The 15,930-nt window shown below is 44.7% G+C and overlaps 1 protein-coding gene across 7 annotated transcripts in view; it reads right to left on the bottom strand.

Moving 5' to 3' along the window:
- Fryl (FRY like transcription coactivator) overlaps window positions 1-15,930 on the bottom strand; it is a 248,884-nt gene that overhangs the window by 73,466 nt on the left and 159,488 nt on the right. For all 7 annotated transcript variants that reach the window (XM_052735117.1, XM_052735116.1, XM_052735114.1 and 4 more), the window contains 10 exons: window positions 15,535-15,621; window positions 13,528-13,699; window positions 13,006-13,138; window positions 9,816-9,923; window positions 5,532-5,769; window positions 4,253-4,438; window positions 3,912-3,998; window positions 2,279-2,547; window positions 1,411-1,624; window positions 140-264 (listed from right to left, as the gene is read on the bottom strand). In XM_052735117.1, the coding sequence (XP_052591077.1) occupies window positions 140-264; window positions 1,411-1,624; window positions 2,279-2,547; window positions 3,912-3,998; window positions 4,253-4,438; window positions 5,532-5,769; window positions 9,816-9,923; window positions 13,006-13,138; window positions 13,528-13,699; window positions 15,535-15,621 (1,619 nt within the window). The remainder of the gene's footprint in view (window positions 1-139; window positions 265-1,410; window positions 1,625-2,278; window positions 2,548-3,911; window positions 3,999-4,252; window positions 4,439-5,531; window positions 5,770-9,815; window positions 9,924-13,005; window positions 13,139-13,527; window positions 13,700-15,534; window positions 15,622-15,930) is intronic.

Genomic DNA, 15,930 nt, shown 5'->3' on the forward strand with positions numbered 1-15,930 from the left:
GGCTGAATACATTGACTGAGTGGAGAGGTCAGGGCTGGTGTGCAACTATGTGCAAAAGACCTGGACCCCACTCCACTCCGCCTCTCTGCTGAGCACACTTGGTATTCCACCACATCGAAAAAGGTACGAAGAGAGTTACCTAAAGGCTCCTGGGTTGGTCCTGCCAAGACCTAGAACAAGGGACTCTGTGACTTCCATGCTCTCGGAGCGCATCATTGGAACTATGTGCTTGAACAAGGATGAAGGGGATGGGATGCCAATAATCTGAGGGAAAAAAATCAGAATTGCTACTTACTTACAATTAGATAGTCAACCAAATAACTTGACATTTAATCATCTTTGGTCAAATACCATTGAGTAAATGACACTTTGGGGGCAAACAAAGGCTGCTACAAAACTCACTTTCAGCACACGGAACTCAGAAAAGCTAAAGGGCTTGTCCGATGGCTTGCTGCAAGTTCATTCACAGAACTTGTTTGTTTAGAGATGCGCCACCACACAACGCTCCAAGGATCCATCAGACATTTTCTATCTTTTGATCCATAAACATAAGAAAAACAAAATTCTGACACCCTAGTCTTAGGCTTCCTCCAACCACACCATGACGTCTTCTGTCCCGTCAGACAGTCTATTTAGCAGTTCTTCTCAAGTATCTATTATGTTACTGTGTGAGTTAGGCAAACTCTGTAAAAGCGGTTAATCATTAGACGATGACTTTGGGAGCAGTTCACCCCTGTAATCCTAGGACCGGGGCGGCTAAGACAAGAGGATTGTAAGAAGTTTGTGCCAGCCCAGGGTACAGTTCTAAGCCGGCCTGGGTTATATGTGAGGCTTGTCTCACGAAACCAATAAACCAAGGAATCAGTGACTCCTACTGGCAATGGGAAGTATACGGGCTTGGGAAGCGAAATAAGGGGAAACACATGTTATCATTTCCTTTAAAATTTTCAGTATGCTATTTTTATGTACACGGTCGCTTTTGCCCAGTGGAAAATCTATTTTTTTTTTCCTTAAGATTTATTTATTATGTATAGTGTTCTGTCTGCACATACACCTGCAGGCCAGAAGAGGGCACCAGATCTCATTACAGATGGTTGTGAGCCACCATGTGGTTGCTGGGAATTGAACTCAGGACCTCTGGAAGAACAGACAGTGCTCTTAACCGCTGAGCCATCTCTCCAGCCCGGAAAATCTATTCTTAATTCTAACTAGGAATCCATAAAAATAACAATAGAATTTTCCAAGATGTCCCGTGTCCCGTCGTGTCCGTCCCCCGCCCCCCCCCCCCCTCCGCGAACATGGACGATATATTCTTCAACCTCTCTATTTTATTTTCCGCGAGTGAAGAGAAACTTAGAATGTCCCTTCCCTGGAGTCACTGGGACACCCCGGAGGGTGAGGAAGACCCACCTTGGCGTCGATGCTGTACCCGCTGTCAGGGGTGGACGCCAGCGTCTCAGGAGGAGAGCATCTCATGGGGCCTGTGGATGCCGAGGAGGAGGGGGAGGGGGTCGGGGAGGGGGAGGCGGCTGCGCTGCAGCAGAGAATTAGGTAGTTTCTCCACAGGCCAATGTAGGAGTCACTGCTCGTGGTGGCGTTTACCTTCTTTGCATTGATGGGGCTACTGAAAAAGGAAAAAGAAAAGCAATCAATAAATTTAAGGAAAAGGGGGCAGAAATCACGCGTGTTTTGTTTAAATAGTACCTTTTATTTGAAAATACATATTTTGTTCATATTTCTCCATCATTACCTCCATCCAACTACCACACTGTTGTTCTTCCAACTGTGTCTTCCTTATTCCCCCTGTTATTAATAAACCCCCACCACCCCCCAAATCCAATTTGTGCCGCTCTTCAGTGGCCATCCGCCAGGGCACGGGCCAAGTGCTAGCGGCCACACCCTCAAAAACAGTGACTCCCTCTCCTTAGCAACCATCAACGGCAGAAAGCATTTTGAAAGTTTTATGTAACTAATGTCAAGTTGTCTACCAATTTAAAGGAGATGTTAAACTTTAGCATAAAGTTTTTATTGCAAGCACTCAGTCTTTCTGGAGGGACCAAAGAGAAATGAATAAAGCATTAGATGCCTATCCTGTCAGCCGGAATAGATAAAACAGATCTCTCTGAGTCTACATTTTCCCATCTCTCTTCCTCTCTATAAGAGAGCAATATAGTACAGCACACGACGTAGAGAATTTCCAGCGTATGTCCCTTTTCAAAAGCATGCATCTCGAAAGCTGACCATCCACTTTAAAATGCGCTCTATGCAAAGGACTTACTTTACATCAACTTGGGGGGACAGCAGCTGCAGCCTCGTGTACGCGAACATCCACGCGTAGCTCACGGCTGTGGAGCAGTGTTTAGGAAGATTTTCCTGCTTTAGAAAACTGGAGAGACTTATAATCCACGGGTCTTGGCCTTGGGTCACATGTGCAAATATCCAAATGTGTGAGGGACTGATGACGTCAAACTGGTGGCTGATGGGAGAGGAGTTCCATTCTGCTAATGTCTGCAGATCTACGGAGCTGGGGCAATACAGCAAAGTAGTCTAGAGAGAGAGCAAATGATTATCTGTATTTGAGTAACTTTCAAAGTTTTTATATAGGAGGGGTGCTTTATGCCCGAAGTGGACAATCAGTGTTTTCTGGAAAGTAAGATATAGAGTGTGGCTGAAGGTAGGTTTGAGGAAGTAGTGAATTTCTGACATTCCCCTGAGTTTATTCTCAAGAGAGACATGTTGTAGCTTTCATTATTCTCAAAAGGCTGTGTGGACCAAGAAGGTTAAGATCCATAGCTTGAGTCATTCCTCTGTGGATGCTCAACTTTCATGGGTCCACAGAACTTTTTAGAAATAAAATGAAAGTCACTAACTTTCATCCTGATTAAGTGGAACAGCCTGAAGGTGAGCTGTCTCACATTCTAAGATACACCATCTTAAATATTCGTTCCGTAACATTCAGATTCTTAAAGAAATTAATATCTTTAAAAAATTAATACTTTTTCCATTTTATTTAAAAAGTACTGTTTAAGGTATTATTAAGTCACTTATTACTCTATTTGTTACCATAATATACAGTTAATGATATAAAACAATTCTTTTAACTGTATACACTTTAAATCATGGCTTAGGCTTATAAAACTTTATTACGACCTGCCTATGGTTGTGTATAACAGATGAGTTGTAAGAAGCAGGGGTTGAGCAGAAGGCAAATAAATCTCTCACCCATGTATTCCCAAATAGGAGAATTAAAATGCAAGTGGTAAATTACATAGTTGTTCCTACATCAACCTTGGAGTCCTGACTTGGCTTTCCTCTCCACTCCACCCACACTCCAGAAAACTAAAAGAAGTTTGCCTGAGTCAGGCTGGATGTGGCCCTGGGTTCTAGCCCAAGCACAGAAAATAGAATAGGACAGAGAAAGGGAGGGGGAGGGGAGGAGAAAAAAGTAAAGACTATCATTTTTTTTTAAAATGTGTTTGCTGAGAAAATAAAGAGTATTTATTTTAAATAAAATGTTTCTCTACATTTTTAACATACTATTTTACTTAATTTCATAAAGCAGATGAAAATATTCACTGACAAAGCAAGTGTGTTTCTTCCCCTTTGATCGAAGAGTATTTCTTCCCAAGACTGTAACTACTAGGCAGCAGATGACGGTCCAGTGACATCACATTTAAGGGAAATGCCTGAGATCAGAAAGGCTAGAACTTTACCAAGATCAACTTCTTTTTATGGCTACAAGAACTAGTCACAGCATAAGCATGTGACTTTGACACATGGTATATGTTTGAGAAATACTTTCTAACTCACTGCATTTGTTAAGGAGATACATTGATGTGTACACACACGTGGATGTGTATTCACCTGCCTTAGGTGCCCAAATAAGATTGAGAAGAGAGTCCTGCAGTTACCTGATCGGCCCCCGTGAGATGTATGAAGCTCTCAAGAATGGAGGGGCTCAGTCTGTCCATTACATCTATGGCTAGCTCATCCTCACCCTGTAAAAGAGAGGAGACCATGCATCTGAACAAGCGAGGAATGCCTAAGAAGAGCGGGCAACAGGAAGTGAAGCTGAGCAGAGTTCCAGCTCATGCCCTTGTGAAGAACTAGGGAGCAGGGTTGGTGGGGTGGGGGGTAGGGTGGTTTTGCATCAGGCCCGCAGCCGTAAGGTAAGTTGCATGGAGTACGGATGGGCAGAAGGATAGTCTTAAACATGTTTGTGAGATGACTCCATGAACCACCTAAACCTTACCTTAGGGACCTCCAAAAGTGCAAACAAAGCCCGTATCTCTCTAAGGACACTGACAGCTAGCCTTCTGGTGGCGGGTCGGCTGCTACAGAGGATGACCAGTGCAAAGCCTTCGACCACATGGAACACAGTGGAATATGGGTTCCTTTCCAGAGGAGGGGGGTGATGACCTCCATTAGCGATACCATGCTTGGAAAAAAAAAATGCAAGTTAAAAACAAATAAAATTTTAAAAGATATAAGAATTCAGAAAAGAGACAGTAACCAGTAAAGCAGATTACAGGCATTTCGGTAACAGGACTGCCTTGGCTCAAGGGATTTAAACAGCACTTCACTTCATTAAAATGCAACAGTGTGGCCTGGGGCTGGTGGTGTAAGCCTGTCGTCTCGGCAGCTCAGGAGGCTGAAGCAGGAAGGGTACAAGTTTCAGGCCAGCTCAGGATACAGAGTGAGTTCAAGGCCAGCTTGGGCAACGTAGTGAGACCTGGTCTGAGAATAAGAAGTAAAAACAGTTCTTGGTGTGTATCTCAGTGGTAGAGCCCTTGAAGGAGGAAGGAGGTTCAGAATTCAACTGAACAGAGTAATAGTATGCAGAAAATAAAGTGTCCCAATGGCAGTCTAGTTAGGATGTGCCTAACTTGTCACCCTGACTCCCTTGTGACCCTGCAACCACTACTTAACCGTTCTCAGTAAAATGTTTACAAATGGGAAATGAGAGACTGGACTGCATCTCTCCTACGTAAGTCCGGGCTTTCATATCTAAGGTACACAGCATCACCTGGGAGTTTGTCGGAAGCAGGGGTGCTCGGTGTGGGAGTTGTATGCTCATAAAGGCCCTGGGGCAGCTAGATGGTCCAGTCCGAGCTTCTAGGGTTCTATGGTCCTGGTAGTGTTAGAAGGCAACCACGTGTGCACCATGTATGGTGAAGGACTACAGACCTGCGCACTTTAGAAACCGGTGCCTTTGCTGAAACAATCAACCCTAGTGACAGACTACCAAAGGTTTCATATATAAGCTTTGAAATGTTGGAAACGGGAGAATTACCCTACAAACCCTATACTCGATAAAACATAACCTGTTACCAAATGAAGAAGGCTAAAGGTTAGACTTGGTATCCAACACATGAATGAGGAGAAAGTCCAGCACAAGGGATTACCATCAACAGAAGGTCATTACAACTAGTAACAATTGTAGAGCTTGAGAGAGCCAATCTATGTCAGTTAGCGTCACAATCGGTCACGGACTACTGATCACACACAGACAATGTGGGAACGTGTAGTACCTGGGAGTCCTGGGTCTTGTTATACATCTGAGCTGCCTGTTTCCACTGATTTATCAACTGTACCAACATCTTTACAGCATTATCAAGAAGGGTGGGGTGGACATCCGTCACTTCACGAACAATAAAATATACAAATCCTGAAAGAACATCCTCCCGCCAGTCTGGAAAATCGAGCATAAGCGCCTGGAGAGTGTTGAAAGCCAGCGCCCGCAGCTCTTCGTCCATGTGGACCGTGAGCCTACCAAGAACAGAATCCCGTTAGCAAGCCTCAAAGAAACCCAAACAAGCTGCTGTCACCAACGCTGACAGCGAAGACAGGTGAACACGAGTCTATGTTCTAAAACTTAAAACTAAGATATCTGATCCATCCCTTCAAATGCTCCGTGAGGATAAGAAGTTGGGGCTCATGTTCACTTGGCCATGCTATCATTGCTCTTGCTGTGCTAGTCTATAGTTTAAATTTCATGGGACTCTATTCCCATTTGCCGATGTTTGTGCTCAAGTTCAGGACAGTGAGTCTTGAATTCAATTGACAGGCTGCTGTGTAGAAACAAAGAGGACTTGTAGAGGGGCTACCCACCACCCCCACATTTCCCTAGAGTGCTCTTGAGTAGGAGCCGCAGGAAATATTAGATAGAAGGATTTAGAAGGGGGAGAAACAAATAGAAAATACAGGATAGCCTTGAGAGGGCCTGGAACCTATGCCAACGGGACCCAACTGTCTCTGCCCTAGGGTATTTATAGAAATGCCAAGAGGTGGAGCAAAAGACCTCCTCCCTCCAGCACAGCCAAGTGCAGACCATCTCTGACACCTGCACTCGGGCCCGTGGTCCAATCATCCTCTCTATGCAGGCCTGCTGGGTAAAGCCACTAGGAAACCTGAAAATGGGCTCCCACAATGACATCAGAAATCCATTTCATACTTCATCAATCCTTAACATACTTTCCAGTGCTCTCCTATAATCAATAAAAATCGGTCCAACTGCACAGGATTTTAGCAATAACTTACACCTTTTCAGTCCTTTACCGTTACTAGAGAGGACATGACTAATCTCAACCATCTCTTACAGGCTTTTAAGGTTGTGGATGAATATAAATAGCTCGCTACAAAGGTAATCATCTAGATGGAATCAACAGAAATAATTCCTGAGGATGAGAATGGGATCAAATTTAAGAGTAATGTAAGAAAAGGTCTACACGTTGGAAATAAAATAATGGGTCAACAGCCCATCAGGCCCGAAAGAGCTCGAGGCTCAATAAATCAGAATGTGTTAATTACATTTTAAAAAGTTAAATTACTTTTTAAAGACTTCAATACAATGATCATAATTTCAGTTATAAGATTTTTAACAAAAAAAAATGAGAAAATGATAAATAAAATTAAAAAAAGGATGCGGTCCCGAAGCTGCTAAGCATGCCACCACATGAATACAAGCTCCTGATGCGGAGGTGAAGACTATTTCGGTGGCTGGCAACACAAGCAAGTGCATTAACGTTAGAAATGACCCAAAGCAATAGGTAATTAAAAAGCACGCTCTACGTGTACGCATTGGAAGACAGAGTGCTCCACAATGAGAGACGGGGCGTCGTGTGGTTAAGAAGGGAGGCATCACAGTTGGCCGAACTCAGATCTGGTCTTTGCGAAGCCAGCCTCCAACCGACAGAGAAGCTGACTAGACATCCACGGCAGCTGTGAGGGTGCGGGTAGCAAGCTATGCAGCGGCTGCAGCGCCAGTTACAGCGGACCGCAAGTCAACATGGTGGCCCTACACCTCTCCAGCCCAGTGTGCCGTCTCTGGTGGTGACATCAGGGAAAATACCGTGGGAAACATTAGTGACAGCACCTTCCACGCTAGTTATTTCCACAGCCTTTAAAGCCAGGACTGTAAGTATCTCACCCCAGTCAACGTGACTCAGGATCTATGCGCCTGAGTTAATGACTCCCTGGGTAGAGGAGATAACAATGGGACCTGGCTAATTAAAGTCAGGGATTATTATTTCCCTGGTGACTTCAAAGAGGTCTATACATTTACAGCATGCCCTTTTTTGTTGCTGATTCTCTGCTGGCTTGCCTTATTTTTGAGTAAGGAAGAGCCAGACATTAGAAATCCAAACCAACATCTTCTAGACTCTTCTGGCCACGGAGGTGAATTAATTAAACATGGCAACTATAGGGAAAGGATGTCAGGCGAGCAGCAAGTAAACTGCTATTCACTGCTCAGAGGCTGGCTCTGTCCTTCGACAGGCTGCCGAGCCCTGACCCTCTCAGGTGCAGCTTCATTCTGGGGAGATGAGAGGGCTGGTATTCATCTTGTGGGATCACCTTCCACAAAGATGGAGGTCAGGTGAAGCTGAGGTGGGACCAGTGAGAACAGATCTGCCTGTAACTGCCCTCTGCTCCCCTAAGGAAGATAAGTGCAGTTAACACTTCAGGTTCCTAATGGGGACCCAGCTTCCTAATTCTGCGCTGTTTTTAGTTTATCTATTTTATTTTGGAGACAGGGTCTCACTATGTAACTCGGTCTAGCCTCCAACTCCTAATTCTCCTGCCTCTGACTCTTCAGTGCTGGGAGGTCGTGGCAATACACAGCACACAGCTCTGCAATGCAACGTATGGCAGAAACGAAGAGAGAAGGGCTGGGAGATGGCTCAGAGGGGAAAGGAGTTTGCTGCAGAAGTCTGAGGACCTCAGTTCAATCCCTAGAGCCCACACGAAGGTAGAAGTAAAGGCCCAACTCCAATTACACAGTTCTCTTCTGAACTCTACACTGCCATGGCATGGGCACCCCATCTTACACATGCACATATAATAATGATACATTTAAAATTGTAATTAAAAAAATTAAGAGAGAGCCCATTGGCATAAACATCCAATTCCAGGCACTCAAGAGACTGAGGCAGGAAGGAGGATTCCCAAGTTCAGGCCTTCCTGGCATACAGACAGAGATCAAGGTCAACCTCGACAGCATAGTGAGTAGAGACCCTGTTTCAAAATGAAGCATATAAATGCACGTATGTATGGTGTACATTAAACAAAAGGTTTGGGATGCAGCTCAGCAGCTATGGAGTACTTGCCTAACATGCGCAAGACTTTAGGTTCAGCTCAGTGCCCCAAAGCAACAATGTAAAGGCTGAATCGGAAGAGAAAGAGGTGACAGAAAGGTGCAGTTTCAAATATGCCCCCATCTCCTTATAGTCCTCACAGGACACAAATACCACTCCATCCGTAGTCCCAACACTTGAGGCCAGGTGTTTCCACCCAGGGCTGGAACAGGTTGCTGTAGAAATCTAGTCACTATTTACACAATATGGTGAGTGCCCAGCAACCAGTAAACAGTCTTCAACACAGCTGAGAGTTCACGGGCGGGTAACAGTCACTTTGCTCGGTTTCCCAGTAGGGTGTGGCTAGCCAACTGTGGTTCTGGGCTAACTCCAGGCAGATGCCCAGTCATGGTCACGCCTGCAATATGGTCTGGGTGCTTCAGTAATGCCACAGTGAGAACGCAGGCATGAGACAGACTGTGGCAGAGGTCCTCAACCTTCCTAGTGCTGTGACCCTTTAATACAGTTCCTCATGCCGTGGTGACCCCCAATCATAAACTTATTTTCGTTGCTACTTCATAACTGTAATTTGGCTAATGTTATGAATCATAATGTAAATATCTGTGTTTTCTGATGGTCGTAGGCCATCCCTGTGAGAGGGTCATTCAACCCTGACAAAGGAGTTAAGACCCACAGGTTGAGAACCACTGGACTATGGCATGATCTGCAAAGTCTTGAAATATTTACTGTCTGGTCTTTCGTGGAGAAAGCCTGCTGACCCCTAACTGCACGATCCCCAGTGGCATCTGCACAGCAGAGCCTTGCCAGGCTGCCATCTTGACTTAGAACTGGGCTAGGAAACATCATCTAAGTGTGACTGCTAATTCACTTTAGAGAACTACATTATGCCTAATAGCAAGAGAATACTTGAACTTAGGAGCTCTCCTATAGCAGAAAATATTAAGTGGGTTTTGGTCACCACCTCAGATGCTGATGGAACGCCCACAGAAGTAAACATCAGTGAGGCCCGTATGTAAGGGATATTTGTCATATAAAATCAATGAACTACTACCAGATAGGGGATTGGAAAATAGAGCTTAGAGGGAGACGGAAGAATGTTAGAAGTTAAAGATTTGGGTGGGGATAATAAACGACGAGAATTAAGAGAGGAAATGGGACGGGTCAACATTGTGTCTGTGGCTGCCTCCGTGGTGAACACACCAAGACAGGAATGGCGCTCACCTTGCTAACAATTCTATGAGGTCGGTTCTGCTCATGCCATCAGGAATCAGCCTGGGGATCGCAGCAATGCATGTTCTAAACAAATCGATTTTGGGTTTTCTTTCCCCCCTGAAAAATGTATTACAAACAAAACAAACAGAGTAAGAAGCAGATCACATGAGCTAGAAAAACCCACTTTGTGAAAATGTTTCAAAAGGTGAGACCCAAGGCTAATGGGTCCAGAGAGGGTGCACATGCAAACTCACACAGACCCAGCAGCTTGTTCCCACCAACATATAAGTGAAAGGATGGAAAATGACACTCAGGGAAATGACAGCTAATCATTATCCTCATTCATTAGGAGACATTCATAGCAACTTCGTAATTTCAAATACTTAAAATTTTATTCAGTTTGATAGTTAAGTTAGCTATCTACAAACATAAAATAAATACTAGTTACAACTATAACTAGCTGTGTGATGGTTAACATGGATTGTTAACTTCACAGGACCCGTGGGAGGAAAGCTTCGGGCATGCCTTGAGGGATTGCCTACGCTGGGTCAACTGAGGTAGGAAGACGCATTGTGAACGTCGGAGGCACTATTCCATGGCCTGGGGTCCTGGACTACAGAGGAAAGAGAAGGCAAGTTGAGCATGAACACCGCTCTCTGCTCCCGGATTGGGAACACCATGTGACCGGGCTGCCCCAAGCTCCCGCTGCCATGACCTCCCAACTACAATGGACCACTCTCTAACCCTGGAGCCTCAAATAAACCATTCCTTCCTCCAGCTGTTCTGGTCAGGCATTTTGTCACAAGTAACCAGACAAGTAACTAATGTAAGTTGTGTTGATATTATTAAATATCTAAAATCATAATTTTTTTTTTTTTTTTCGAGACAGGGTTTCTCTGTGTAGCTTTGCGCCTTTCCTGGGACTCGCTTGGTAGCCCAGGCTGGCCTCGAACTCACAAAGATCCACCTGGCTCTGCCTCCCGAGTGCTGGGATTAAAGGCGTGCGCCACCACCGCCCGGCCTAAAATCATTAGTTTTATAATCAGATGTTCTCGTATGTTAGTATTCGTATCATTTCTTCTTGTCCTCTCGTGATACACACATGTATGTATGTTTAGATTTTATGCAATTTAAATGCACTGATGTTTTAAAATCCCAGACCCTCCGGAACAGCAGATGTTTAATATAATTTAATTTTACTATTTATGTGTCTATGATGGGGAGGATGTTAAAGACCAAATCCACTGCCTTATTCATGCTAGGCAGGGGCTCTACCACTCAGCTACATCCTCACCCCCTCTGGCACAGTTTCTTAGAGTTATTCACTAATTCATCTTGATCTGTATTTGAAGGAAAGTCTCGTACTGTTACTTCATCCTCAGTAGTTTCTAGTTGCTCAAATAATAATCCCCATGCAGAAAAGAATCAAGAAGTTCTAAGAGTTCCGGTCAGTCTCTGTTATAGATATTTACACAGCTGTCGCTTTGTGCGGCTTTAAAATACATGGATTAGAGTGACCACAAGTCAGATAAATAACGCAAGTCCCTTACATGTCGTTGAAGGTGCGGCCACTGTACGTTAACAATAATGGTACAAACGCTGCTGCCGCCTCTCTGGTCTGTAAGGCCCTGGACAAATAGCAGATGCGCACCCGAATGGGTGGCCAGGCCCACCATGCCTTTCAAAACTGCTGTTGACTCCTCAGTGTACACCTGCTACCTAGCTCACACCCAAGGCCAAGTATGGGACTGCTGTGAGGCTGGCTTGTCCCCAGTATGTAATGATTACTAAAATGGACAACTAAGAGAGGCTGGGCCAACACAGATGAAAGTGGAGGGGGAAAAAAAAACCCTTAGCAAACTCATGTTGTCCCAGAATCTTCTCTAAATATGAGGTTATGTCTCAGAGTCCCCTGATGATGTCTGGTCACCACCAATTACTGATGTAATTAATCCAGGTGTTACCACCGCCATGTGGGACTAGCGAGGCTGCCCTATGGGATCAGCTAAATACAGCTTGTCTGGCCCTTGGACCCCCGTGCCCAAATGCAGCATGCAGACATTCCACAGTGACCGTCTCTCAGCCACAGTGTGACCTGGAACTTGTGAATGCTTCTTCAAAACATGCCAATTAAGGCTCCACATGGGAAATTTGTTTAGGCAACAACAGCCTTGGGTCATTTCTAGGCACACACACACACTCTGTATGACCTCCAGGAATTCTATGTGGTCTCTGAGACATCTAAGTAATAAATCATTTCCATCTTGTCTCTCCTTGTCATTGAAAGTCTATTGTTAGACTACAGTTAAAGATCATGGGAAATTCATGTTGAAATGTGAAAGGAGCCACAGGAGAGCAAGCCGACCAGGGGACAGACACTGCAGTCACCTGAGACTCTCACAAGACCATGGAGGAAGTGGGTGTAAACTTGCTGACGTTAATACAAGAGCGGTTGTGGTGGCAAGGAGGAAGATGTCTCAGAGGAAGTCAAACACCTCACGTTTGAAAACTCTCAGGACACTATATTACAGCAGTACATGATAGCCATGTAAGCCCAGACGGCAAATTATCCAAGGGGACATTCCCAGACCTACAGTGCAGATATCTAAATCTACATTTACATCTAAAATCCGCCTTATGGATAATATTGATGCTTGCCAGCGAACACAGAACATACCACCCCATAGAAAGGAAGTTTCTAACAATCAAGAGGAAAAAATGATGAAGGAAAAATAATAAGCATGGGGCTGGGATGTGAAATGGGGCTGTTTCTAAAGAGCTGCCCACACATTACTCCCCCTGTATCCCCTGGTTCCTAGAACAGAGATACAAGAGCCCAGGTTTACAGGACTCCCGGCCCTTTCTTTTCTTTCTTTTTTTACAGCAGGAATATGTATGTAGGACCATTTGTTAGATTTAAGCCAGTCATACTATACATCTCTGTGGTAAGTGGGGATTAGTCATGTGATATGAAAGCAGGCTTCATTATCAGACTTTCATTATCTACACTAGTTTGGCATCACATAAAACAAGAAAATGGAGCTTGTGGAAGGAATCTCTGTATTATGAACTACAGCAAATGGCCACATGTGAGAGGTCCAGGAGAAAATGTACAGAAACAGGTAAGCAAGGACCAGCCACCTCTCTGAACTCCTCTGTGAAAACTGAAATCGCAATAGAGTACACATTTAGTACATACGTAATCATGTCTTCAGGCTCCTTGTTGGACATCTGCACGCTGGTCATACACATTGGTCTCCCAACCTCTTTGTCCAAGTGTCGGAGAATGCTATCTAATGCTTTTCTTACTTGAGGATAGTAAACCGACATTCCTAAGAGAGAAAGCACACACTCACTTGGGTGGAACGGCACACAAGACTGCTTTGTGTAAGAACAACCTATCCATCTCTCAGTGAAGAAAGCTTGCTGCTACCACATTAAAAGACATTCCAACTATGGCATGCTCTTTAGGATACCATGTACAAATTATGTGGAGAACTCAAACTCAGATTGAAGGACAAAACACCGTCAACAGCATCCCGCTAGAAAACACATTTAACAAGAAGACCCTTGACAGGAATACTAACAACATTCCCAACAAGTCATCACCAGATCACCGCACTGCTGGGGCATCCACACTTGGCAATGGGTGCACTTCAGACTACGGACTTGCACAGAACAGTATTACAAAAGCAATTTACTCACGCCGCTTAACACCCACCTATGACTTTTGCCTCTTCGTCTGTCAAGGTTTTATTGAGAAAAATCTTCTTCACGCGAAGGGTGTTTCCTGAGGGAAGAATGACGCCCGTGGTGGGCATGGGAGGGTCGCCATCTTTCTGCTGCAGACTGTCCGCTATGACGAGGAAGACACGGAGGCCGATGTTCATCCTCTTCAGAGAAAACAGACCCAAGAGGAAGAAGTCAGGGCCATGCACTTTATAGGCCAAGGGGGCTGGGAGAGAGAAGGACAGAGCAATCTAGTCTTTCTGCCCGACACTGTGAACCAGCCCAGGCAGCAGAGTCTGCTGTGGTTGCTAATTCCCAGACAGGACCCGGGCCCTTCTGGGGTCAACTGGCTCTCCTTGTCTGCAAGGCTCATTCGAAACCTGTCTGCGCTTTCTCAACTTCCATGACTCCTTTCAGTCTCCCTCCCCTCTCTTAAGACCGCTTTTCTTCTTCACAGGAGGAAACCATATCAACCACCTCTTTCCACAAATCCCATCAATCTACTAAGAGGCACACCCTCTTTGGTCTTCTTACGGTGCAGGGGGTGATAGCTTCCTGTACTTGGTGGAATTCCATGAATGTGGAGGTCTGAATGAAAATGGCCCCCCATAGGCTTATATATTTGAAGCCTAGTCACCAGGGAGTGGCACACTATTTGAAAGGATTAGAAGGATTAGGAGGTGAAGCCTTGTTGGAGGAAGTGTGTCACTGGGGGTGGGCTTTTGAGGTCTCAAAGGGCCATGCCTGGAGCCTTTCCCTCTGCCTCAGAATCAGGATGTACCTCTCAGCTACTGCTCCAAGCTCCCTGCCATGAAGAGAATGGATTAAATCTCTGAAGCAGTAAGCAAGCCCCCAGTTAAATGTTTTCCTTATAATCGTTGCCTTGGTCATGGTGTCTCTTCACAGCAATAGAACAGTGACTAAGACAATGGGCTCTCCCATCCACCCCTTCTCTTTCTTTCATCCTCAGTATTTCTCTTCCAATTGAAAATACATCCATGCCCCTTCACTCTGAAGCAGAGCATGTGTCTCAAATCTCTTAATGGGATAAACATCCCTCACAACACTTCTCTGAAGCATCTCTCCTTTGACAGGGGCAATATGAATCTTCTTTCACTTTCTACAGCACAGGGCAGCATCAAGCACTCTTTCCCAAATTACTGCCTCTTCTGGCCACTTCTCTGTTCCTGCTGGCTGGGTCACCTCTCCTCACATTCTAGGCTCCTCCTGAGTTGCCCCCTGTCATCTGTAGTCTCTCCCACAGAAAGCACAGATTTACACAGCGTCGATTACTGCCCATTTCAGATGGCCAAAAACTTGTACCTAGCCACCCCCTCTGAATGCATTCCTTAAGATCTGCCTGACGTCTTAGATGTCCCAACATGCCAAGTTAGACACGCCTCATCTTTCTCCCGGACCTGACTGCTTCTCTACGTTTCTTCGTTCAGGAAGTGTGCTGCCTCCCTCCATCTGCACCCTACTGTCTCAGCCCACATGTCACTCTCTGTGACCTGCACCAGGGATTAATACGGCAGGGACAGGCATCCCAGCGGGCGGCAACGCAGCACGCCAGAGCCGAGAACAAAGTACAGTGTTCATTCATGTTTACTATGCAAATAAGATAGAGCTTTAAAGTGTCACTCGTTTTTTTAGATATGACAAAGTACTGATGCATTCCGTTACCTCACACATCAGAGTCTATAACCACAGTTATAGACTCACAGAAACCCCGAAGGAAGCAGAAAGTTCCATCATGTGGTGGAGTTACTCTGGGCATTTCCTCGGTGCATCACTGATCACATGCATTTCAGCAAGTGGGTTAATGGATTCTTTTATCTAGTTTTCATTAAAGTGGTTCTCACAACTTGAAAAGGTCCCATCGCTGCCCCCCAAAGCAGACTGATGATCGTCACGGGCCACACACAACCCCAGGAGGACTAATACTTCCGTTCCCAGTATGAGAACCTCATTGTTGCTACAAAGCAATTCTTATTTTTACCTCTGGATTAATGGTGAAAGTCTTGGTAGATTTTCCAACACTGAGAAGATCAAATATTATTTCTTTCATTGCAAAATCCAAACGTTCCTAAGGAAAGAAATTAATTAATATATCATTGTACCTTGCTAGAATGTAACAGAAGTTATCTGAGATATATATGTATATATATATATATCTATATAGATATAGATATAGATATATAGATATATATATATATAGATTTTTGCCCTTAGAAAGTTTATAAATCCAAATGAACACAAGACACATATATAGGAATTAACAAAAACAGAAGTGCCTAGAGAGCAGTGAGGACAGGAAGAACAGGACCCCAGCAAAGGATCTCAATGGAAAAAAAAAATAGCAAAGACGCGTCAGCACCTGAGGCACAGGGCTAGC

The sequence above is a fragment of the Peromyscus californicus genome, unplaced genomic scaffold (assembly GCF_007827085.1).
Source record: "Peromyscus californicus insignis strain IS unplaced genomic scaffold, ASM782708v3 Scaffold_13__1_contigs__length_99412109, whole genome shotgun sequence".
In the NCBI taxonomy this organism is placed as follows: domain Eukaryota; kingdom Metazoa; phylum Chordata; class Mammalia; order Rodentia; family Cricetidae; genus Peromyscus; species Peromyscus californicus.